Below are 24,873 nucleotides of genomic sequence, written 5' to 3' on the forward strand. Positions count from 1 at the left end.
AATACTTTAAGTTGATGATAGATTACTTGAACAATTTTGAGAGTGAATATCGTGGCATACGAAGAACCCTACGAACTGCTGCAACGAAAAATCACGTGATTTAAAGACATTTGTATCGTTTTCTACCAGAAGAAAGTGACAAATTTGGCTGCCACGCTGGTGTTATTCAAGTTACACTTAGCCTAACACATGACAATAGTTAGATAGTTGATTGGAGGATATCGATTTTTTGCGTTGCGGACCCTAACTAAGAAACGCACAGTGCCTACGTCATTTCCAGACCACAGATCGTAGAAACCCCTACGTCATAGGTGGGTTGCGCGCGTGAACCTCCGGTACTACGAATGTTTTAGATCACTCCAGAATACTATTTATAGGTCAATTATGTCATGCGGTCTAGAGGCACTATAAAAGAGCGCACAAACTACAGAGATCTTTATATGTCAGGCCAGGATTCGGAGTGCGTGGAATATTTTTATTTAAATACATTTTATAAACCAGATTTTATAAAGAAAAACAAAGCTATGCCACCCCTCGTACTACCCCAATTGGGGGAGCGAGGGGCAGAGATTGGTACGTGATTTTCAGTATAGTGTAGGGGTCGTTGAGCTAACGCTGTACCAGTCTGATATATAACAAGGGAAAGTTAGTTAGCAGTAAGTAGAATTATAGCTGAGCTATAGACTATCTTCAGAATTTAGTTGCACAAAACTGACAAAATGGTTGCTGGTTCCAGACTATCACATTAGTGTACTCCGGCAGCCAGACCACCTCTCATCTCAAAATAAATAATTTAGTTGTTACTGTATACGCATTTTAATAGATAAACAGATTTCTGCCGATGACAAACTACATGCCGTTGATTATATAATCCCAAGCGAAGAGAAGAGCAATCTACCACTAAACGATGAAGAAATACACAGAAATGTGACAAAACCAGCTTATCATTGGCATCAACTGAGTGATTCTTTGTGTCTACCACGACCATTTTCAGAGTCTTTTCTAAGGTTTACTGCAGCTCTACAGCCACCAGATGATGTTCTGTCAGTATCGGATATCAACAATGTGAATATTTCTACTATCTTTACAAATGATTCACATTTGTTAAGTTTTAATTGTACTTTGAAGGATGCATTTGAATATGGTGACACATTAGATACTGTAAGTAAAAGTAAATATTCTATTATAACTTCATTAGCAAATATGTATTTCCTTTTTAGCAACCATTCTGGCTTCTGATTGAAATAACTACATCATCAAAGCAGGCAACCCCAGAGACCTATTATGAACTAGCAGATAGTGATGAAATTCGACAGCAGGTAATAATGTGATATAATCCAATTTTATTTATTATTTTTGTTTAAGGTTATGCAAAAAGCAATGAAGAATAAAATCAAGCCGCTGAAATACACACTGGCATTAATGTTTCAAGTCAGTGGTAAACGATGTGTAGTGCCTTGTGAGCCAGACATAGTGATGTTGCCGTATGATTATGCTGAGATCATTGCCATACCAGATTGCACCGGTGCTTTTTTTCATATTGACTGTAAATGATTAGATGTCAGTATTTAGCTTTTTTGATTGATTTTATGAAAGTAATTATATATTGCTGTGCAGAAATCCAAAGAATCTCCGAACAATCGGTTACAGCCATTCTTCAGTTGCCTGGAGGGACACATTTCAGTACATAGACAATATACATAAAACTAAACAAAGCAAGGTATAACCGATACCAAGACAAGCAAAGCAAACAACTTACCACACAAAACCATGCATATAGTTACAATCATGTTAATATTGTCAAAGGAGTGAGTCACAGTGCTGCTTACGGACATCCACATACTTATAAAATGGAAAATTAATACAGTCATGATCAGTTATAGACAGCATTTTAGGTGTTTTGAGACTAAATAGACGAGACGCATCTTTAATCGCTATAGACGGCTTGAAGACAAGCTAGACGAGATAATTGCTCGAGACGATCACGTATTAAGTGAGAATCCCTGCAAGCACATTATATTCACTGAAGACTGAAGTGTCTATAGCAATGAAACCCTACGAGGCTATCCACTCTTGCCCATAAATTGTCTGCTATGACCACATGCTACTCCTGTACTTTATTACCTGTTGATTAGGTGTAACAGGCTGTTTAACCTTATAAATTACCTGTAATTAATAATAATAATAATAATAATAACTAGTGGTACCCGCGCAAAATGCGCGTGATACTAAGACAATTGTTATGTCCTATTGTGTGAATTTGTACATTGCTAATGATCAAGGGTAATCACATCATTACATACCAACAAAGACATGATTACGCTAGCTACTGATGTGCACGCATAATTTCCTCAATTATGTGTGGCACTAACAATGTTGGTGGAGTTAGGGAATTTCTGCACATCTGTGCAGTACTCATGCAGAACACAGTTCTAATGAAGGTGGTGTATCAAGATGTGTCCCAATACAACCATGCACATACATGAAAAAGATTAGTTTTGAGCAGCAGGGATGTACTCAACTTCATTTTGATGATGTTGCATGAACTAACATAAAGTGTATGAGTGTGGTATGAGGATCAATTTACCAATAGTTGATGCATCACCACAATGAGCTATGTTATAATTCAACTTGCTTTTGTCGCTTACATTTTGTATATTTATGTAGTCAATTTGAGTAACTGAATTGTAGCTACATTTCTACATCCTAGTCATGGTACTATGTTTACTTATTGCACGACAAAGTGTGTATGCAGTACAGTATTGAGTATGGGTATTCAAGTTTATCAGCTGTACTGAGCAAGGTCAACACAACCATGTGGATTTGGATAGAGAAGAGTTGTATTTTGTTGCGTTCCAAATCAAGGTGCATTACCAAGATGAATCCTTCATATGAAAAGTGGTTACTCTAGAGAGATTGACTGATTGAAAATTGATTGTTCGTAGAGAGGTTGTGTGTGTTCTATTAGGGTAGATATCACGATTAGGGTAGTTCAAAGTAATAGAGCTTCTAGAAGTTTCAGCTCTCCCTGTGGAGTTACCGAGGAGTGAAAATATGTCTCCCTGCACATTGAAGACTGCAATAGCACTCAGAAGGCCATAACTCAGTGCTCAAGAAACACATTAACCTGAAACTTTTTCCATCCACTAAGCTATGTTGATGCTCACTTTTGACTAAATTTCAAGTCAATAGCCTTTTCCACTCAAAAGTTATGACTCATCAAAGTTGATAAATCGGATGTGTGCGGAAGACCCCTTTTCGCAAGGGTTTCGTTACTTTCACATCGTTTGATGCCCTACGTAAAATTACGTAACAACACTGCGCTATAGGCGCTTTTATAAAATAATTATTATTACGCACACTGACACGCTTTATCAAACCTCGATTCTGGGGAGAGGTGACAGCAGCCAGTGGCCTGTGATGACGTGCTACTAAGGGGTCTGCCAGGATAACTAGAAGTGAGTTATGTATGCATGAGTATGTATCACATCACCACCAAGATCACCACTGTTTGTCTGGTTGTAATGTGCTATGAGCAGAATTCTTAACATAGACATGGTGATAATTCCTTTAGTCCAGATATATTTCAACTTGCCTTGGTCAATTATAGTAGAGGGGCAGAGGCTTAGATTGTCCCATGCAGTTGCAGTGGTGTTGATGGTTTTGCAGTGTTGGTAGTTGAACTAGACCTACAGAATCCCCCCCTTCCCCTTAGAATTGCCTGTGAGCATAACTACGTAGCTAATGGATAATACTATAGTACAATTTCTGAAACAATATTAACTGTAAATTTACAACAGGAAAATTTTTACAAAAGTAAAATTTGACAAATTAGTTAATTTGACCAATAAGCACCTCAAAAGTCAGTGTTTAGACCTGTTATTTTTTGCTTTTCATCAAATTTTATTTCGTCAAAGCTGATTAATAATATTGTGAATTCTTCAAATTTTTCTTTCGTCAGTACTTCCTGTTGTATCTGTAAAACTTTGTTAAATATCTGCATACCTAATCATCTGTGCAGCGCTGTCTGCCTTTCATTTGTGACAGTTAGCTATAGTGTGTGGGTCATGCCATTCTACAGGTGTATGTTATATATTACTCCACCATTACTGAAGCTCAAAGCAGCCACTGAAATCAATTTATTGTCATGCACAGTGCTGTATAGGTTGAGTAGCTGTATTGCTTGATTAAACACCTTAAATTAATTTTTAATATTTCATTGAATTAGTTAATACAGAAATATTGGCATTAAATTACATTTGCAATCTTTGCTGATAGTACAGTCTCGTGCAAGGCTTGAAACATGCTATTACTATGTAAAGCTGCTCCTGTACAACTGTAACTACTGTATCTATTAGACTGAATGTTGTTTAAAAATCCATTGCTTTCGTATCATGTACAGCACAGCGTGTTTTGTACTGCTAGGGACATTAAGTACGTATAGGCTTCAGATGAAGTGATCCAATTCATGTATGGTAACCCAGGGGTTTAAATCAAAGGTAAAGTGCAGTTGTGATTCTGTGTACAGTGAATATGTATGGGGTTTGTTGGAGAGTCAACTACGGAAAGGTTGTGAATAATACTTAATGGTGAAATCGTACTTAGAACAAGTAATGTCCCCTCTGTTGGAGAAGCGACAAATTCCTGGTGATAACAATCTGACTGAGTGTACAAATGATAATTATGAAGTTGTAGATGATGACACTCTTGAACTGTCTAAACTTACATGAACATTATTGTTAGTGTCTCTATTGATTATGCATTCACCCTCCCCCCACTGGATGCATCAATAATTACAGACTGTCCAGTATAATAAATAAAGACATAATGGTTTGGTTCCAAATTCAGAAAAGAAGACCAAATGGTGTGTTTCCTAGTACATATAAAACAGTGAATAGGCCCCGGCCGATTATGCCGGCATAATTTAAAGCATAATAGGCAGGCAAAAGCATCGAGCATAATGCTGGCATAATAGGCAAAATACACAAGCATATTGTTGTTTAATTTTACCAAACCTAGGCCATTCCATCATTCTTTGAGTTCCAGCTCGAGTTCCTGCAAACAACGATCTCTCGAACACTCTTCTAGAAGATCCAGCCATTAAGTAGCGCCTTAATACTAATAACTATAATTATTACAGAGTGGCGCTATAAATAAAGTGCCATGGCAGCTGGTGAAGGTGTACTAGCACAACTCAGTGAAGCGTCGTCTGCATCGAGTGATGAACAGGACAGTGATGTCGATGATCATGATACAGTTAGTTTAATATCTTCTACCTCGGGGACGTCTAAGACAACATCGCTAAGTGAATGTCATGGGGAAAGTAGGAGTACCTCTGCTACTGATAACGCTTTAAAGAGAGCTCCATCATCTCTTCTCTCAGTATTACAGCAAGCTAAAACATCAGATTTAAGTCGAAAAAGAGCAATTCGCAATAATCCACCTAAGGGAAAGAAAAGAAAAGTATCTACTGGCACTGGTTCATCTGCATCAACTTCAATGAAATCAGTGACCCCAAGAGATAGGTGCAATCGATTCCCGAAAGAGTACTTGACTGTGTCTGGTGGAAAGCTCTTTTGTGGATGTTGTAGAGAGGAGGTGTCAATGAAGCTTAGCAGTATAAAGCATCACATTGATTCCAATAAGCACAAAGTGAACAAGGAGAAAGAAGCCAAGAGAGTATGCGGTGACAAAACTTTAGCCCAGCAGTTGCAAGCATATGAAAGTGAATCTCATCCTAGAGGTGAAACTCTATCTGAATCGCACAAACTGTACAGAATAAAAGTAGTGACAGCTTTTTTGAAATCAGGAATACCACTTCAAAAGGTTGGCGGACTGAAAGAAGTTTTGGAGATTGGTGGATACAGGCTGACAGATGAAAGAGGTATGCGTGACCTAATACCATTTGTTCGTACTAATGAAGGGAATAAGATCAAGGAAGAGCTTTCAGGGAAATTTGTTTCCATAATTTTTGATGGCACTACCAGGCTTGGGGAGGCTTTTGCTATTGTACTACGGTTTATTTTAGCAGACAAAATTGTGCAAAGGTTGGTAAAGCTACAAATACTTGCAAAGCCAATGAATGGTGAGGAACTAGCTCGTGAGGTTATTAGTATTTTACAAGTTACGTATGGAGTAAAGTCAGATCAGCTCTTGGCATGCATGCATGACCGCGCATCTGTTAATGGTGCAGCCATGAGAACAATAAACGTAGTCTTTCCCTCACTTGTTGATATAGGATGCTACTCTCATACCATTGATTTGGCAGGAGATAAGTTTGATGTTCCAGTACTTGATGAATTTTTTCGACTGTGGGTCAGTTTGTTTGCTCACAGTTCACGGGCAAAAGTTGACTGGCGGACAACAACTGGGATTTCAATTAAGTCTCATAGTTGCACAAGGTGGTGGAGCAAATGGGAAGTGCTGCACCAAGTTTTCAAATATTTCGGTGATATTGTCTCATTTTTACGAAATACAGAAGCATCACCTGCAACTACAGTCAAATTACTGCAGTTGTTTTCTGACAGGCAAAAGCATGAGTATCTGCAGCTTGAACTAGCAGTAGTTATTGATGCAGGTGAACCATTTGTCAAGGCTACGTATAGCCTAGAGGGAGACGGGGCTTTGGCATTCAAATGCTATGAAATATATACCAAACTGCTTAGTGCTATAGAATTACAGCACTATCCCAATCTCTCTGCTGTGGCAAAAAGGTTGACAGGCAGTGTGCATTCCTTGCTTGACAGGTTTATGAAGTATGGGAAAGATAGGGTTACACCTGTTGTGAAGTATTTTAAATCTAAATTTTCAAATGAACTGTCTAAGAGTCTATCAATTTTTAAAGCTGCACGAGTCTTTGCTCCATCAAAAGTGAAAGAAGTGGCACCAGATGTTAGCATTGTTAATTCATTATCAGAAATAACCTTTTTGAACAACAAAACAACATTAGACAATCTCAAGTCTGAACTCCCGCAGTACATTGCGGTATCTGCAGATACATCGCCAGAAGTAGATGTCATGTCCTGGTGGGCTGAACATTCACAGGAGTTACCGCACTGGTCATCCGCTGCAATGATGGTTGCTCTTATACAGCCTTCATCAGGTGCTGTTGAAAGAGTATTCTCAATTTTAACAAACACTTTCAATGCACAGCAAGAGAGTTCCCTTCAAGATTATATTGAAGCATCCCTCATGCTGCAATATAACTATTAGTGACACTATCAGTGCATGTAAAAAACAATCAGTAATTATACTAAAACAATATACATGAATGTTATGTACTGTACTTGTAATGTAGCATAATAAGAAATGATGAGCATAATTTTGAGCATAATGGGCTATACTTTTGAGCAGTGCTCAAAAGCATAATGGGCAAATTTTTGAGCATAATAGGCCGGGGCCTAACAGTGAAATTGTCAGACCACATAGGACATTTGAAATAAAAGCTTCAGGGTGTTTTAGCAGGTCAAGCATTACTACAAATGAGCCACATTCCATTCATAAATTATTAGGGCTACCATCTGAATGTAATAGAGGTAACATACTGTACATGTTCTGTTACAGAAAGAAGTTACGGTAATATTGGATCTACTATAAAGATGTGATAACAAAGGGTTAGTTATTTGTAAATAAAAAGATGTGATATTTAAACAACAATAATATGATCAGTTACAGCATGTACATAAAACTTGGAACAAAAAGTTATTGAGCGATGTACCACAGTCTAGCATCACACTATTGCAAATGCTGCAGCTCTTCAGCAAAAAAAGTCACCCTTGATGATAGAGTTCTATGTACAATATGAGGAGATACTGGCCAATTTCACCTGCTGTGCGAGTAGTCATGACTGACCCACAATTAGACGATGACATCATTGCTACCTGCATTAACAAAAACAAACAAAACAATTACTATTGTATTTCATTTTACAGAGTATGTCTAAAAAAACTTTGCAAAATGACATTTGTATTAGGAGAACGGCAGAATTCTACATGGAAAGTTACTACTGTCATCAAAATGAAGAAGTGAACACATACATAGCTACAGAAAGAAACTCAGTCATTACTGATGTGCGTAACATGCGTATGTGGGTAAAACCCAGTGGGTTTTTCCCTGAATCATCTTGGTGCTGGATGGTTCAAAATTTTTACGTTTTGATTTCTTGTTGCTAGCCCTCACTCTCCATTGTTGTATTTAGTCTTTCATTATATTCTATTCACTTATGAATGTAAGTTTTCAGGTAATCGTGCTCCTGGACTTACGTATGGTTATTGTCTTGTATCTATGGTTACTAAGTATGTTGTTGGTTGTTTGGTAACAATGATAGATAGCCTGCTACAGTTGCTAGTGGTGCAAAAACCCAGATGTTATAGATTACAATGGGCAAACAGGGTGTGGGTTATTTGGAGTATGGTGGAGGGGGTTAGACTGTGACTTCAGAATCACCTGTTTAATTGTAGTGCTAGGCTTATAAAACAAAACACTAGGGGTATCACGTATCACTTACTAAGTCAATCTCAATCTGTGATTGTGGTCAAACTCACAGTCAACAGTCAAGACTACAAAATATCACTACAGTGGGAGATGGGAAGAAGTGTTAAAACTCAGAGTTACCTATAAATAAATATTAAAACTTAGGAGATAGAAAAACTTAAAATGTTTCAAAGCTCTGTAACAATTTCACTGTGATTTCAATGATGTATCTTTCACAGTTGTATATCAGAGGGGTAAGACAAGATCACGTGCACTACAAAGCACTAACAAAAATATTTTATTAAACCATAGTCATACTACCTATTGAAAGTAATAGATCATACAACAACGATTGTATTGTAATCATTGATGCCTACTGTTACTGTTGATGTGAAAGTCATGAGACAAAGTGGCAGTAAAGAGGGGTTTCTAGGGGTCTGGGCATACTCCCCAAGAATTTTGAAACATAAGTGTGCCATGATAGAACCTGGAAATGATTTTAGAGAATGAGTGAGATCTGGAAATAATTAGCAAGCTGAAGGGACAAAATAACTATGTATATAATTATGTGCATGAAAGCATTGATTTGATGAATGTGTTGATTTTCAGTTTATAGTGAACTGTAAGAAAGAAATTAAAACTAGTAAGGTAATTTTTAATCAGAGTAGTAGACCATGAAATAGAAAATTTTTGAAAATAGCTATCTCAAGATGTATCTTTAGACTTTTAGTCAATCCCTGTGGTAAATTGTAAAAGAGTTAAGAGGTACAATACGTAAGTATACTTTCCTGTAGTAAACCTGGCTATTTTGTCTAAATTTTAGAACTAGCCCAATCACCATTTGCAACTAGCCAAAAGCCATTTACAACTAGCTTTTTGGCCACAACTAGCCCCCCTTTTTAGCCCTTGCCGTAACAGTAGCATCTTTCCAATCATGAATCACACCATTGCAAGCAACAAACTAAATAGAGCAAAATATGTATCAAGCCCCTTCCTCTACTTTTTGTACAGGGTCTATTCAGTTCACATGAAATACTTTAAGTACTTGTGCAACATTATTACACATTCACGTGGTCTTGTCCTACTCCCCTGGTTATTATATAGGTAGCATGTATTAAGAAATTTTAAAGCACAGGACTGGTGTGTTTGGTAAATGGATATAATAAACCTAAATAGCTTCAACACTTAAAGCAACAATGAAGGTGTACGGATTTATATCTAGCTGGCTCACATGGCCCAGACAGCAGCTTTCTTGGTTTACTATAGCTAGTTATACTAACTTTTAAAAATGCTAAATGGCCACATTGGATGTGGCCAGGGATGAAAACCTAACAATTAAGCCTAAAACAGCAGGCAAAATTTCAGGAAGATGCATTCAAGTCAGGTCAAAAGCTGTAAGCCAAAGGCTAAGGTAAATTTTGTCTTTGACGCAGATCATCCAATAGTGAGTGCTTGTGTGACACCCCAGTGAAACAAACGTACACTAGGTCCCTATTAAAAGATGGTCACCAGTAGGTTGAAATATCCCTGAAGTAAATTATCACCATGCTTGTGCTAAGAATTCCGTTCATAGCATTTTAAAATAGTACACTCAAGGATAATGGAAGGTAACAGAGGTGATGTGATACATAATGCATACATACCTCTGTTATCCTAGGCCTGGCAGACCAATTAGTCGCACATCATCTTCAGTCATCACAAGACTGGCTGCTGTCACCTATTGAGTTTGACGTGTTTCAGTGCTTTATCAATGTGTCTATAATGTTGTTACATAATGGTATGTAGAGGTGCATCAAACAATGTGAAAGTAACAAAAACTGTTTCAGAAATTGTAAGATTATGTGAGTTTCAGACCCTTGGGAAAGAGGCTACAGTATTATCCATTAGCTACAGTTATGCTATTCCTCTAGTAAAGAATACTTCAACTATGAACACTGCTGCAAAACCATCAGCATCAACACCACTGCAACTGCATGGGACAATCTGAGCCTCTGGCCTTACTATAATTGACCAAGGCAGGTTGAAATATATCTGGAGTGAAGGAAATTGTTACCATGTCTGTGTTAAGAGTTCTGTTCATAGCATTACTAGCGGTATTGCAGCATAAAACATTACAACCAGGCATATTAAAGTGATCTTGGTGGTGATGTGATACATACTGCTGCATACATTACTTACCTCTGTTATTCTGGCAGACCCCTTAGTCACAGAACACTAGCTGGCTGCTGTTACCTCTCCCCATTAGATTCTATGTATCTGGTTTGATAAAGCGTGTCCCCAGTCAGTGCTTAATAATTATTTTATTAAAGCGCCTCTAACGCAATGTTGTTACGTAATTTTACGTGGGGCATCAAACTGTTAGGCGCAATCTGTGAATTTGCGCAGTTTATAAATTGCGCTGCGCATTTTGTGAATTCATAAAATGCGCAACAATTTATAAATTGTTGCGCAATTTGTGAACTACCGTAAGAGCTGCGCATTTTATGAACTCTTTGGATTCTGGTCCATTCAGTGTACCGCCATTACGTTCTTGGCTGATCAAGTGCGTATTATGGCTGCTTTCAGAGAGGTGTAATAAGCCCCACAGATTGGGAAGTTTACTGCTCTGCCCACAGATTGGTAGATGGCATGGATTGCAAATGATGCTACCAATAATTATCGTGTTTACGCCTGGTTATTAATGATTCTAATGGTCTAATGTGATCCAATTTTTTTCATTTTCTTTTATATAACTTTAATAAGCCCCTTGATAGCTATATGTTTACTACAAGGAACATGGGTCAAGACGGTTCCGCTTCCTCTGTATTGACTATCTCTCCCTCCAAGGTTCCTTTGCGTACTCTGCAGTTGGATTGGATAAGGTGTATTCTGTCTGATCAAGTTCCTGCATGGAGCACACATCCAACACCACGCCCCTGATGTACTAGATAGAACACAATATTTATATTCAGTATAGCTAGATCTAATTGATTTTTTAATATTCAAATTCAGCTTGTGACTAAGTTACAATCTTAACTTGGAATTAGCTCCAATACAGCAGTTAGCTATACACAAACACAGGCCCATTCTTTGAACAGCATGGCCCTACAAAGTTAAAACTGTTTTCGTCCTGTGAGATTGTCACTTCATGCCTTCTTAAGCACTGTCTGTGGTACCCCCATGAGCAACTATTGCACCTGACCTACAGAGTTCACACACATAAATACAAGATTCGTTAATGTAACTAGAGCAAAAAACCTTGATCTCACAGAATGTATTTATACATGGCTTGTGTAGTTATAACTAGGAGGTTTCACTGGTCAAAAAAGCTATAGCAGTCTACACAAAATTGGTAATGATTTGTACCTCTGAGACTCCGACTCCATGTGATCAGGTGGTGATGACGTATCATCTGTAGGAGATGCTATAGGAGATACAATTTGATTTGACATTGGTTTGTCAGGTAACAGTGGTGGCACGCTTTGACATGCTTGCTGTGGTGACATCCTTGAGCTAGATAGTGGTGATGCACTTCTACTTGGTCGCTGTGGTGACATCTTTGAGCTAGATGGTGATGTACTTCTACTTGGTCGCCGTGGTGACATCCTTGAGCTAGATGGTGGTGATGCACTTCTACTTGGTCGCTGTGGTGACATCTTTGAGCTAGATGGTGATGTACTTCTACTTGGTCGCTGTGGTGACATCCTTGAACTAGATGGGGGGTGATTAACTTCTACTTAGTTGCCGTGGTGACATCATTAAGCTAGATGGTGGTGATGTACTTCTACTCAGTTGTTGTGGTGACATCCTTGAACTAGATGTTGGTGGAAACACAGTTGGTGGTAATTCATCAAATAGCAGTGACACATCATCTAGTTGAAAGCGCCACATGATTTTTTTTACATCACTATTGAACCACTAACCATCTTTGATAAGATCAGTTAAATCCTCTTCCATTATACAATGGTCAACTCCTTCGGGAAGTTCAGCAAATGGGTTGGTGGCTGGCCAAACACCACTTCATATCAGCTTTGTTTTAAAGTGCAACACACTTGAACATTTAAATTATCTGCAAGGGCACATTACATATTAGTTGGGCTCATACTAGTACTTACATTGAATACATGGCAGCCAGTCAGTCCAAGATACACAGTTGGAATCCTTGTGCTCACATTTAAATGCTTGCAACTGCATTTCTACAAGATGGTTGCCCTTTTCAATTAAACCTTGTGACTGTGAATGGCGAGGTCTACCATTGATTATTGTCACTTCTCCTGGCCACGACTTCAATATCTCTCTAATAACTTCATTAACAAATTCCCTTCCATTATCTGACTGCAATATTTTGGGGAGCCCAAAATATGGGAAAACCTTGTGCGCAAGCCCACTAGCTACTTCAATGGCACTCTTGTTTATCAGTGGCCATAGCACGTGAAACTTTGACCAGTGGTCCATGTAATGTGCAATGTAGCAATAAGAATCATCTGGCATGTGCCTCATATCTATCAAATCAATCTAAAATAAGCAAGATTGAATAATCCTCTATGTAAATTATACTCTCTCCCACAACAAACCTGACAACGTGTTAAAAATCCTGATGAAATGATTGGCTTCAAAGGAGTAGCACAATTCTGTGGCTGCTTCAGCTGGCAAATATGGCATGTGCTACAAAAATATTGAGCTGCCTCCCTTGGCAAACCTTCATACATTCTTTGGACCTACAATAGTAACACAATTAGAAATTATGATAATTGTGGGAAAGTTTGTTAAATACACATACTTAAGAATGCCGGGAAATATAATTAGACATACAAACAAAAGTGGGCAAAGTGTGAAATAGGTACTGCTATCAAATACTAAAGAAAATAAATGGTGCCTCCCAGAATGTTGTAGTTGAAAACCACACAAATACGAGATGAAAATGAGTTTTGAATAGTCTTAGTGTATCAAACATCAATCCTGTATTTTTAAAAATCGTCAAAACCCATTTTTTGTCTGCCTGACTGTCTGTCTGACTTGTCACAATGTCAGAGGCCAAACCAAAGCAAGCAGTACATGGCCACCACAATAACAAACTCACGGATAAACCTTTCTGGTTCTGACAAGTGTCTGTTTTCTGTTATATTACATGATCATCTCCTTCATGCAAGGAAACCATAATAATAAGGTGTTAAATTTCTGTATAGATACTTTCCTTAGAAGAACAAGTCAAACAACTATTTGACATTTAAACGACTGACAGATACAATACATGTAGCTTCAATGATACAATGACATGACTGGACCACACTCTTAAACAATCAGAACACATACATGCCACACTTCAGAGCCACACAATTATGTCCTTTAATTGCAGTCAGCTGCTGTTGAAAACAAAACAATGGGAACTGCACTCCTATACCTTTAAGTATTGAAATCAAGACACTCTAATAAAGCAGTCATAGCCAAATGTGTATAACATAGCTATGCCATAACAAGAACAGTTAACACACTAGTGCAATCAGAAACAAGTTGATGTTGTGCTACTTCTAAAAACCAAGCACCATGCAGCTAGCTAACTCATCTGGAATTAACCATTACTATTTTACTATTTTAATCAATTCGTTATATCCCTGATAGATATATGCCAATATATTATGGTCAACATCCAAACCAAATTTTCAAACTCTTCTAAAGTAATGGCTATGAATATAAGCACTTGTAGTCAGTATATTCACTGTTCAAATTGATTTCTTTGCTAAATTTTCTACTGTATAGCACTATATTCCCAAAACTACTTCCACAATAGGCTAAAACATTAGTTGATCATCTCAGCAAAAGCCTGCATTGCACGCACGTAATGATTTCTTTTATTATCTCAGTATTATTTCCAACTCAGTACTCCAAGGAATGGGCTCACATGTTTAGTTACAAAATTAAATTAAACGTGGCTTTAATATAAACATAGGACCACCCCATCTTCACTATATTATGCAGTCTCAGTGACCAAAAAACTTGGTGACACTTTAATAATATGACAACATACACAATTCCCATACCTCTGCAAGCGTTTTCTTGTAGCCTACACGCCCATTTTCCGTTGAGTGCACACGCTCTAATATATCAAAACTTCTCAGCTGTTGCCACTATGCGATGATGACCAAAGACAGTTTTGTCATTATCATTCTGTAATATAGTTTTGTGAAGAGAGGCACAAAAAACCATCATTTCTTACTCTTTGCTTGGCTGGCAGACATAGGACATTTTCTAACTTCAACTCTGGATAGTTTAATAAAGCAAACTTCTTCGTTTTAATAATCCAGAATTTGAAGGAGTTTGAAATATCACTATGACTTCAGTCTTTCAATTCCATTCAAAACGTCTATGATTTTCTTAGCCTTCTCCTCTGATACTGTCTTGCTTGTAGTGGTGTGATCAAAATACTTCGTTCTGCAGAACTTTTCGAACAGCTCTCTGTGACCTTCTTTCGACATACTGACTAGCTAGCTAACTCGTTGAAGCTCACACCTCGCAAGCACGAGGAGGTCTCGTGAACCACCAGGTGTGAAACGAAATTAGGTCTTAAATCGCGTGAACTACCAGGTGTGAAACGATAGTAGGTCGTAAATTGCACACTCGATCGCACCGCACCGTGGCCTCATTCGAGCTGCGCAATTTATAAATTGTTGCGCATTTTATGAATTTACAAAATGCGCAGCGTAATTTATAAACTGCGCAGATTCACAGATTGCGCCTAACAAAACGATGTGAAAGTAACGAAACCCTTTTCGCAAATCCGGTCACATATTGTCCACGATTCGTAGCCTGGTAAGGTAGATGTATGTTCAATTAGAGTAGTTGAACGTAATCTTCCATTCTTCCTCTCTCATAATGGCGAATCTTCCTGTTAGGTAGCCTGATTGGAGTGATCATAGCTCGTTAAATTGCCACACCTACTACGACTGTTTCCTTCTCCCTTACAGTGGTGTTGCTGGTAATCCTACGTTTTAGGTCTGTCTGTAGTCCCTGACCTGCTTATATTCGTGTCGCAGTAGCTGACACTTCTCTATCCTTGTAGTGGACAGCACAGCAGGGTGCAGAGTGTGTGTATTCCCGGCGAGTCTTCCCTCTGTAGACTGTCAAGTAGCCCGATCATAGCTCGTAGACTTGCCACACCCACTACAAAACTCTCCTTTTATACTGGTGGGTGTGATAAAAAAAACTTTTTTAGTTGCCGGATGATAGCGTACACACCAGATCACATGATCAAATCCTTTGACAATATTAACATGATTGTAACTATATATTCTTTATTATGTTCCATTATAAAGTTATGGATACATACAGGTATCATACAATCAGTACTATATGTTAGGAATCATGGAGGTTTGCATATTCTCACAGTAAATATAATCTAATCCAAAACAGCCAAGCTGTAAAAAAAGAGTGCGGCCCTGAGAAAGGCTATGGTGAAAAAAGATGTGAAATCCAAGGTGGCGGCCAAGAAATGGCTGTGATGGTAGGTTAATGGTAAAAATTTTAATAACGACAATTCAAGTGAATTTTGTGCCAAGACCAAGCGGCACCAAATTCACTGAATTGTTGTTATTAAAATTTTTACCATTAACCTACCATCACAGCCATTTCTTGGCCGCCACCTTGGATTTCACATCTTTTTTCACCATAGCCTTTCTCAGGGCTGCACTCTTTTTTTACAGCTTGGCTGTTTTGGATTAGATTTCACTTCTTTTTGCATTTGTATACCCCAAAGCTGGCCTATGGCCAGCTTTAGGGCTTTTTAACCTGTCATTTTTTTCTTTACTACAGGAAGAAGAAAAGATGAAGCAGGGTGATTTCTTTGTAGCTGACCTCTCTGCAAGGTGATCCTTCTAGCTGATCCCTCTACCGGATAACTTGTTTGTAGCTGAACTCTCTACAGGGTGATTTGTTTGTAGCTGAACTCTCTACAAGGTAACTTCTTCTAGCTGATATTTCTACAGGGTGATTTGTTTGTAGCTGAATTCTCTACAGGGCGATTTGTTTGCAGCTAAACTGCTGAACTCTCTACAATGTAACTTCTTCTAGCTAAACTCTCTACGGGTGGCTTGTTTCTATAGCTGATCTCTCTACAGGGTGACTTGTTTGTAGCTGAACTCTCTACAAGGTGATTTGTTTGTAGCTAAACTCTCTACAAGGTAACTTCTTCTAGCTGATCTTTCTACAGGGTGATTTGTTTGTAGCTGAATTCTCTACAGGGCGATTTGTTTGCAGCTAAACTCTCTACATGGTAGTTTCTTTGTAGCTGAACTCTCTACAATGTGACTTCTTCTAGCTGAACTCTCTACAGGATGACTTGTTTCTAGCTGATCTCTCTACAGGTTGACTTGTTTGTAGCTGAACTCTCTACAGGGTGATTTGTTTGTAGCTGAACTCTCTACAAGGTAATTTCTTCTAGTTAATCTTTTTACAGGGTAATTTGTTTGTAGCTAAATTCTCTACCGGGCGATTTGTTTGCAGCTGAACTCTCTACATGGTAGTTTCTTTGTAGCTGAACTCTCTACAATGTAACTTCTTCTAGCTGAACTCTCTACAGGGTGACTTGTTTGTAGCTGAACTCTCTACAGGGTGATTTGTTTGTAGCTGAACTCTCTACAAGGTAACTTCTTCTAGCTGAACTCTCTACATGGTGACTTGTTTGTAGCTAAACTCTTTACAATGTAACTTCTTCTAGCTGAATTCTCTATGGGTGGCTTGTTTCTAGCTGATCTCTCTACAGGGTGACTTGTTTCTAGCTGAACTCTCTACAGGGTGATTTGTTTGTAGCTGAACTCTCTACAATGTAACTTCTTCTAGCTGAACTCTCTACAGGATGACTTGTTTCTAGCTGATCTCTCTACAGGGTGACTTGTTTGTAGCTGAACACTCTACAGGGTGATTTGTTTGTAGCTGAACTCTCTACAAGGTAACTTCTTCTAGCTGACCTTTCTACAGGGTGATTTGTTTGTAGCTGAATTCTCTACAGGGCAATTTGTTTGCAGCTGAACTCTCTACATGGTAGTTTCTTTGTAGCTGAACTCTCTACAATGTAACTTCTTCTAGCTGAACTCTCTACAGGATTACTTGTTTCTAGCTGATCTCTCTACAGGGTGACTTGTTTGTAGCTGAACTCTCTACAAGGTGATTTGTTTGTAGCTGAACTCTCTACAAGGTAACTTCTTCTAGCTGATCTTTCTACAGGGTGATTTGTTTGTAGCTGAATTCTCTACAGGGCGATTTGCTTGCAGCTGAACTCTCTACACGGTAGTTTCTTTGTAGCTGAACTCTCTAAAAGGTAACTTCTTCTAGCTGAACTCTCTACAGGATGACTTGTTTCAAGCTGATCTCTCTACAGGGTGACTTGTTTGTAGTTGAACTCTCTACAGGGTGATTTGTTTGTAGCTGAACTCTCTACAAGGTAACTTCTTCTAGCTGATCTTTCTAAAGGATGATTTGTTTGTAGCTAAATTCTCTACAAGCAATTTGTTTGCAGCTGAACTCTTTACATGGTAATTTCTTTGTAGCCGAACTCTCTACAGTGTAACTTATTCTAGCTGAACTCTCTACGGGTGGCTTGTTTCTAGCTGATCTCTCTACAGAGTGTCTTGTTTCTAGCTGAACTCTCTACAGGGCGATTTGTTTGTAGCTGAACTCTCTACAAGGTAACTTCTTCTAGCTGATCTTTTTACAGGGTAATTTGTTTGTAGCTGAATTCTCTACAGGGCGATTTGTTTGCAGCTGAACTCTCTACATGGTAGTTTCTTTGTAGCTGAACTCTCTACAATGTAACTTCTTCTAGCTGAACTCTCTACATGGTGACTTGTTTGTTGCTGAACTCTCTACAGGGTGATTTGTTTGTAGCTGAACTCTCTACAAGGTAACTTCTTCTAGCTGATCTACTTTTCTACAGGGTGATTTGTTTGTAGCTGAACTCTCTACAAGGTAACTTCTTCTAGCTGATCTACTTTTCTACAGGGTGATTTGTTTGTAGCTGAATTCTCTACAGGGCGATTTGTTTGCAGCTGAACTCTCTATATGGTAGTTTCTTTGTAGCTGAACTCTCTGCAGGGTGATTTGTTTGTAGCTGAATTCTCTACAAGGGAACTTCTTCTAGCTGATCTTTCTACAGGGTGATTTGTTTGTAGCTGAACTCTCTACAGGGCGATTTATTTGCAGCTGAACTCTCTACATAGTAGTTTCTTTGTAGCTGAACTCTGTACAACGTAACTTCTTCTAGCTGAACTTTCTACAGGGTGATTTGTTTGTAGCTGAACTCTCTACAAGGTAACTTCTTCTAGCTGATCTTTCTACAGGGTGAATTGTTTGTAGTTGAATTCTCTACAGGTGATTTGTTTGCAGCTGAACTCTTTTACATGGTGGTTTCTTTGTAGCTGAACTCTCTACAAAGTGACTTCTTCTAGCTGATCTCTCTACATGATGACTTGTTTCTAACTGAACTCTCTACAGTGTGATCTGTTAATAGCGGAACTTTCTACTGGGTGATTTGTTTGCAGCTAAACTCTTTGCATGATTGTTTCTTTGTAACTGAACTCTCTACAAGGTGACTTCTTCTAGCTGATCTCTCTACAGGATGACTTGTTTCTAACTGAACTCTCTACAGTGTGATCTGTTCATAGCGGAACTTTTTACTGGGTGATTTGTTTGTAGCTAAACTCTTTGCATGATTGTTTCTTTGTAACTGAACTCTCTACAAGGTAACTTCTTCTAGCTGATCTCTCTACAGGGCAATTTGTTTGTAGCTGAATTCTCTACAGGGTGATTTATTTGAGCTGAACTCTCTACATGATGGCTTATTTGTAGCTGAACTCTCTAATAGGTACCTTCTTCTAGCTGATCTGACTACAGGGTGACTTGTTTGTAGCTGAATTCCCTACAGAATAACTAACAAAGTAATATAACTGCGTACATTATAAATGCAGCCGAATGCTTTATTAGGGTGACTGTTCTATTAGAGTATCTCGATCTCGCATTTGCTGCACCTAGTTGCCTTTCGAATCATAACGCAGTGATTTGTTATCCAATTCTTCTGTACTACTGCAAGGACTTTCTATGATGATTATTCCAGCTACATACTGATTTTCAGCTCGTTGCTCTAAGCGGTTTGCCTGGTAGATACGAAAACTAATAGTTTTTTTATTCATAAAAATCGATCGCGTAATTTTGACACAGGTTGGGTTTCGTGTCATATCTCCATGGTCTTTATCCCGATTCCTTTCAAACCACAAAAAGGCACTCCTACGATGGTTGCTCCATCTACATATCAATTTTCAACTGATTCCTCCAAGGGGTTTACCCTGTAGGTGTGACAGACCTTCGACCTTATTTTATCGGTCATAACTCCATGCATGTTCATCGGATTCCTACCAAAGTTGGTACGGAGATCCGCCTTAATGAGCCCTTTAAGTGTGCCAAATTTCAGCCCGATCCGAGCACGCATTCGTGTTTTATGGCGAATTTTGCGAAGTGTGCGAAATGAAGATGAAGAAGAAAAAAAACGAAGAAATTAAAACGGAATTTTGTTCGCTCGTATCTCAGAAATGGCTGGAGCGATTTTCTTCAAATTTGGTATGTAGACTACCCTAACTGGGCGGCACGTCTCCAGCAAATTTGGTTCCAATCGGATAAGGGATCACAGAGCTACATAGGTGTGAAAATTGCGTTTTCTTTCTTCCGGTTAATATACTCACGGTGTGGCGCACCGGCTTCTTGGGCCGCACGACACACTATCGTGTGTCTTGATCTAATCCAAAACAGCTAAGCTGTAAAAAAAGTGTGCGGCCCTCAGAAAGGCTATGGTGAAAAAAGATGTGAAATCCAAGGTGGCAGCCAAGAAATGGTTGTGATGGTAGGTTAATGGTAAAAATTTTAATAACGACAATTCAGGTGAATTTTTGTGCTACTTCACAAAATTTACCTGAATTGTCATTATTAAAATTTTCACCATTAACCTACCATCACAGCCATTTCTTGGCCGCCACCTTGGATTTCACATCTTTTTTCACCATAGCCTTTCTGAGGGCCGCACACTTTTTTTACAGCTTAGCTGTTTTGGATTAGATTTAATTTCTTTTTGTATTTGTATACCCCAAAGCCGGCCTATGGCCAGCTTTGGGACTTTTTTAACCTATGTTTTTTTTCTTTACTACAGGAAGAAGAAAAGATGAAGTAGATGTACTTTAAATATTTTATCAGTAAATGTACAAATTATATATATAATACATAAAAATTATATTGATTACAGAAATCTCCATGGTGGTTTCTTTGTAACTGAACACTCTACAAGGTGACTTCTTCTAATTGCTCTCTCTACAGGGTGAATTGTTTGTAGCTGAACGATCTACAAGGTAACTTCTTCTAGCTGATCTCTCTACAGGGTGATGTTTTGTAGCTGAATTCTGTACAGGTGATTTGTTTGCAGCTGAGATCTTTACAGAATGGTTTATTTGTAGCTGAACTCTCTAAAAGGTAACTTCTTCTAACTGATCTTTCTACAGGGCAATTTGTTTCTGGCAGAATTTTCTACAGGGTGATTTCTTTGCAGCTGAACTCTCTACATGGTGGTTTCTTTGTAGCTGAACTCTCTACAAGGTAATTTATTCTAGCTGATCTCTCTACAGGGTGATTTCTTTGCAGCTGAACTCTCTACATGGTGGTTTCTTTGTAGCTGAACTCTCTACAAGGTAATTTCTTCTAGCTGATCTCTCTACAGGGTGATTTGTTCGTAGCTGAATTCTGTACAGGTGATTTATTTGCAGCTGAGCTCTTTAAAGAATGGTTTCTTTGTAGCTGAACTCTCTACAGGATGATTTGTTTGTAGCTGAAATCCCTACAAGGTAACTTCTTCTAGCTGATCTTTCTACAGGGCGATTTGTTTGTAGCTGAGTTCTCTACAGGGTGTTTGTTTGCAGCTGAATTCTCTACATGGTGGTTTCTTTATAGCTGAACTCTCTACAAGGTGACTTCTTCTAGCTGATCTCTGTACAGGGTGATTTGTTTGTAGCTGAACTCTCTACAGGTGATTTGTTTGTAGCTGAACTCTCTACAAGGTGATACTTCTAGGTTATCTCTCTACAGGATTCCTTGTTTCTGACTGAACTCTCAACAGGGTGATCTGTTCATAGCTGAACTTTCTATTGGGTGATTTGTTTGCAGCTGAACTCTCTAAATGGTGGTTTCTTTGTAGCTGAACTCTCTACAAGGCAATTTCTTCTAGCTGAACTCTCTACAGGGTGACTTGTTTCTAGCTGATCTCTCTACAGGGTGATCTGTTCATAGCTGAACTTTCTACAGGGTGATTTATTTGCAGCTGAACTCTCTACAAGGTGAATTCTTCTAGCTGAACTCTCTACAGAGTGATTAATTTTTTGCAGCTGAACTCTCTACATGGTGGTTTCTTTGTAACTGAACTCTCTACAGGGTGATTTGTTTGTAGCTGAACTCTCTACCGGGTGATCTGTTCGTAGTTGAACTCCCTATAAGGTAACTTCTTCTAGCTAATCTTCCTACAGGGCGATTTGTTTGTAGTTGAGTTCTCTACAGGGTGATTTGTTTGCAGCTGAACTCTCTACATGGTAGTTTCTTTGTAGCTGAACTCTCTACAATGTGACTTCTTCTAGCTGAACTCTCTACAAGGTGACTTGTTACTAGCTGAACTCTCTACAGATGATTTGTTTGCAGCTGAACTCTCTACATGGTGCTTTCTTTGTAACTGAACTCTCTGCAAGGTGACTTCTTCTAGCTGATCTCTCTACAGGGAGATTTGTTTGTAGCTTAACTCTCTACAGGTGATTTGTTTGCAGCTGAACTCTCTACATGATGGTTTCTTTGTAGCTGAACTCTCTACAAGGTGATTTCTTCTATAGCTGATCTTTCTACAGGGTGATTTGTTTGTAGCTGAACTCTCTACATGATGGTTTCTTTGTAGCTAAACTCTCTACAAGGTAACTTCTTCTAGCTGATCTCTTTACAGGACAATTTGTTTGTAGCTGAATTCTCACATGATTGTTTCTTTGAAGCTGAACTCTCTACAAGGTGATTTCTTCTAGCTGATCTTTCTACAGGGTGATTTGTTTGTAGCAGAACTCTCTACAAGGAAACTTCTTCTAGCTGATCACTCTACAGGGAGATTTATTTGTAGCTGAACTCTCTACACGTGATTTGTTTGCGGCTGAATTCTTTACATGATGGTTTCTTTGTAGCTGAACTCTCTACAAGGTAACTTCTTCTAGCTGATCTCTTTACAGGGTGAATTGTTTGTAGCTGAACGATCTACAAGGTAACTTCTTCTAACTGATCTCTCTACAGGATGATTTGTTTGTATCTGAACTATCTACAAGGTAACTTCTTATAGCTGATCTCTCTACAGGGTGATATGTTTGTACCTGAATTCTGTATAGGTGATTTGTTTGCAGCTGAGCTCTTTACAGAATGGTTTCTTTGTAGCTGAACTCTCTACAAGGTAACTTCTTCTAGCTGATGTATCTACAGAGTCACTAGTTTGTAGCTGAATTCTCTACATGGTAGTTTCTTTGTAACTGAACTATCTACAAGGTGACATCTTCTAGCTGATCTTTCAACAGGGTGATTTGTTTGTAACTAAACTCTCTACAAGAAAACTTCTTCTAACTGATGTCTGAACAGGGTGAATTGTTTGTAGCTGAACTCTCTACAGGGTGATTTGTTTGTAGCTGATCTCTATACTGGTTACTTATTTCTAACTGATCTCTTGAATTCTGTTCAGGGTGACTGCTCTATTAGGATGACTGCTCTATTAGAGTATCTCGATCTCGCACTTGCTACACCAAGTTGGATTTCGTGTTATAACTCCGTGGCTTTAAGTCTGATTCTTCTACACCATTGAAGAGCCTTTCTAAGATGATAACTCCATCTGTACAGCGATTTTCAAAGCATTACCCCAAGCGGTTTACCTGGTAGGCGTGGCAAGCAGTCGTTTTTTATTAGCTAATCTCGATTGCGTAATTGTTACACACTGTTGGTTTTTTCGTTGTATCTTCCTGGTTTTTAGCTCGATTTCTTTCAAACCACAAAAGGTTTGAGGTTCAATAGTTACCCTATTCACCCACCGATTTTCAGCTTCTTCCCATACGAGGTTTACCCTGTAGGCGTGACAACATATTGGTCTTATTTTTCGCGAATAATCGCTCATATCTCTTTGCCTGTTTATCGTATTCCAGCCAAAGTTGGTACAGAGATGCGCCTTTATACCCCCCTTCTGTGTGCCAAATTTCAAGGCGATCGGATAAGACTTTCGCGTTTTATAGCAGTTTTTGTAAGTGTGCGAAAAGAGGAAGAAAAATATGAAGAAAGAAAACGAAGAAACTAAGCCAATTTTTGAAGTCGCATATCTCGGGAACGCTTGAAGCGATTTCGCTCAAATTTGGAATGTGGAATGCTGAAGGTGGAGGGAGTGTCCACAGCAAAATTCGTGTTGTTTCATCAAGGCAGCACAGAGCTACGGAGGTGCGAAAAGTGCGTTTTCTTTCTTCCTGTCAATATACTCATGGGGTTGCGCGCCGGCTTCTTGGGCCGCACGACACACTACCGTGTGTCTTGATTATGTTGACTGGAAACCAGCCTCACAATACCGTCATGGTTCCTTGGAAGTACTGGTGAGGTACAGCTGTATAACCAAGCTCAAAATGCCTTCATTAATATTGCAACCATAATTGTTTCCATTAGGTTGCTCAGTACAAAAAACTTAGAACTGGAATGAACAAGGGGAATCCGACTGTTCAATTAAAACAAAGCATTGCGATGGCCGGTGATGGTATTGACGCAATGTGATTTCTGCCCAGTGCATCAATTTCCAATTATGGTAAAAACAGCTACAGTAATTATCAGCTTCTACTTATTACCAATCCAATTATTGATGCAACTCTACTTTGTACAATGCTCTATTAGGGAGTATCAGTCTGTTCTCATGAAATCAAGTTCCATAGAGTTTGAAATCTACCTAATATGCTAGCGTAAAGCATTGTGCTTTTTATTATGCTGGCATATTTGATGCAGGCCTATATATTCCACACACATTAAATTTATCTCTATACTTAGTTGAGTCACAACTACACATGAGGAAGAGCTATAGCTTGTAATATTGTCATATGTACATAGTTAAAGTATGAAGATTTTTTCAGGTTTGCATATACAGTACATATTAAATACACGTGCATCTTCATCAAGCTGATATAATTGGAGTGTGATAAAACTGAATAAATTAATGTCAAGTTTAGTAACACAATATAATGTTAAGTTTAAATGCTATGGATTTAGTGTAAAATACTTGCGCCTTGTTCCCCCATAGCACATTGACCTCTTTCTAATAAGTTATAAAGTGAAGGCAACCTACGTACCTTTAAACTAGAAAAC

At 38.6% G+C, this 24,873-nt stretch overlaps 1 protein-coding gene and 2 long non-coding RNA genes across 5 annotated transcripts; 2 read left to right on the forward strand and 1 right to left on the reverse strand.

The window, feature by feature from the left end:
* The first annotated feature begins 417 nt into the window (after window positions 1-417).
* Window positions 418-1,620, forward strand: LOC136243231 (uncharacterized). The gene is made up of 4 exons (XM_066034750.1): window positions 418-573; window positions 824-1,161; window positions 1,221-1,319; window positions 1,366-1,620. Exons 1-4 carry the CDS (start codon window positions 441-443, stop codon window positions 1,552-1,554), a joined length of 759 nt encoding a protein of 252 aa, XP_065890822.1. The 5' UTR covers window positions 418-440; the 3' UTR covers window positions 1,555-1,620.
* Window positions 1,621-3,348: 1,728 nt separating this feature from the next.
* On the forward strand, window positions 3,349-8,339 carry LOC136246608 (uncharacterized). Of its 2 annotated transcripts, XR_010696667.1 has the most exons (3): window positions 3,349-3,458; window positions 7,564-7,613; window positions 7,669-8,339. It is a non-coding gene; the product is annotated as an uncharacterized lncRNA (long non-coding RNA). The 2 variants fall into 2 exon arrangements; XR_010696666.1 differs by lacking the exon at window positions 7,669-8,339 and having other exon boundaries at window positions 7,564-7,650.
* A 4,114-nt stretch (window positions 8,340-12,453) lies between these two features.
* Window positions 12,454-15,125, reverse strand: LOC136243239 (uncharacterized). 2 transcript variants are annotated; one of them, XR_010694810.1, is made up of 5 exons: window positions 14,666-15,125; window positions 14,490-14,616; window positions 13,026-13,169; window positions 12,567-12,966; window positions 12,454-12,520 (listed from the first exon to the last, which is right to left on the reverse strand). It is a non-coding gene; the product is annotated as an uncharacterized lncRNA (long non-coding RNA). The 2 variants fall into 2 exon arrangements; XR_010694806.1 differs by having other exon boundaries at window positions 14,490-15,125.
* Window positions 15,126-24,873: the final 9,748 nt, after the last annotated feature.

The sequence above is a fragment of the Dysidea avara genome, chromosome 2, assembly GCF_963678975.1.
Source record: "Dysidea avara chromosome 2, odDysAvar1.4, whole genome shotgun sequence".
Taxonomy (NCBI): domain Eukaryota; kingdom Metazoa; phylum Porifera; class Demospongiae; order Dictyoceratida; family Dysideidae; genus Dysidea; species Dysidea avara.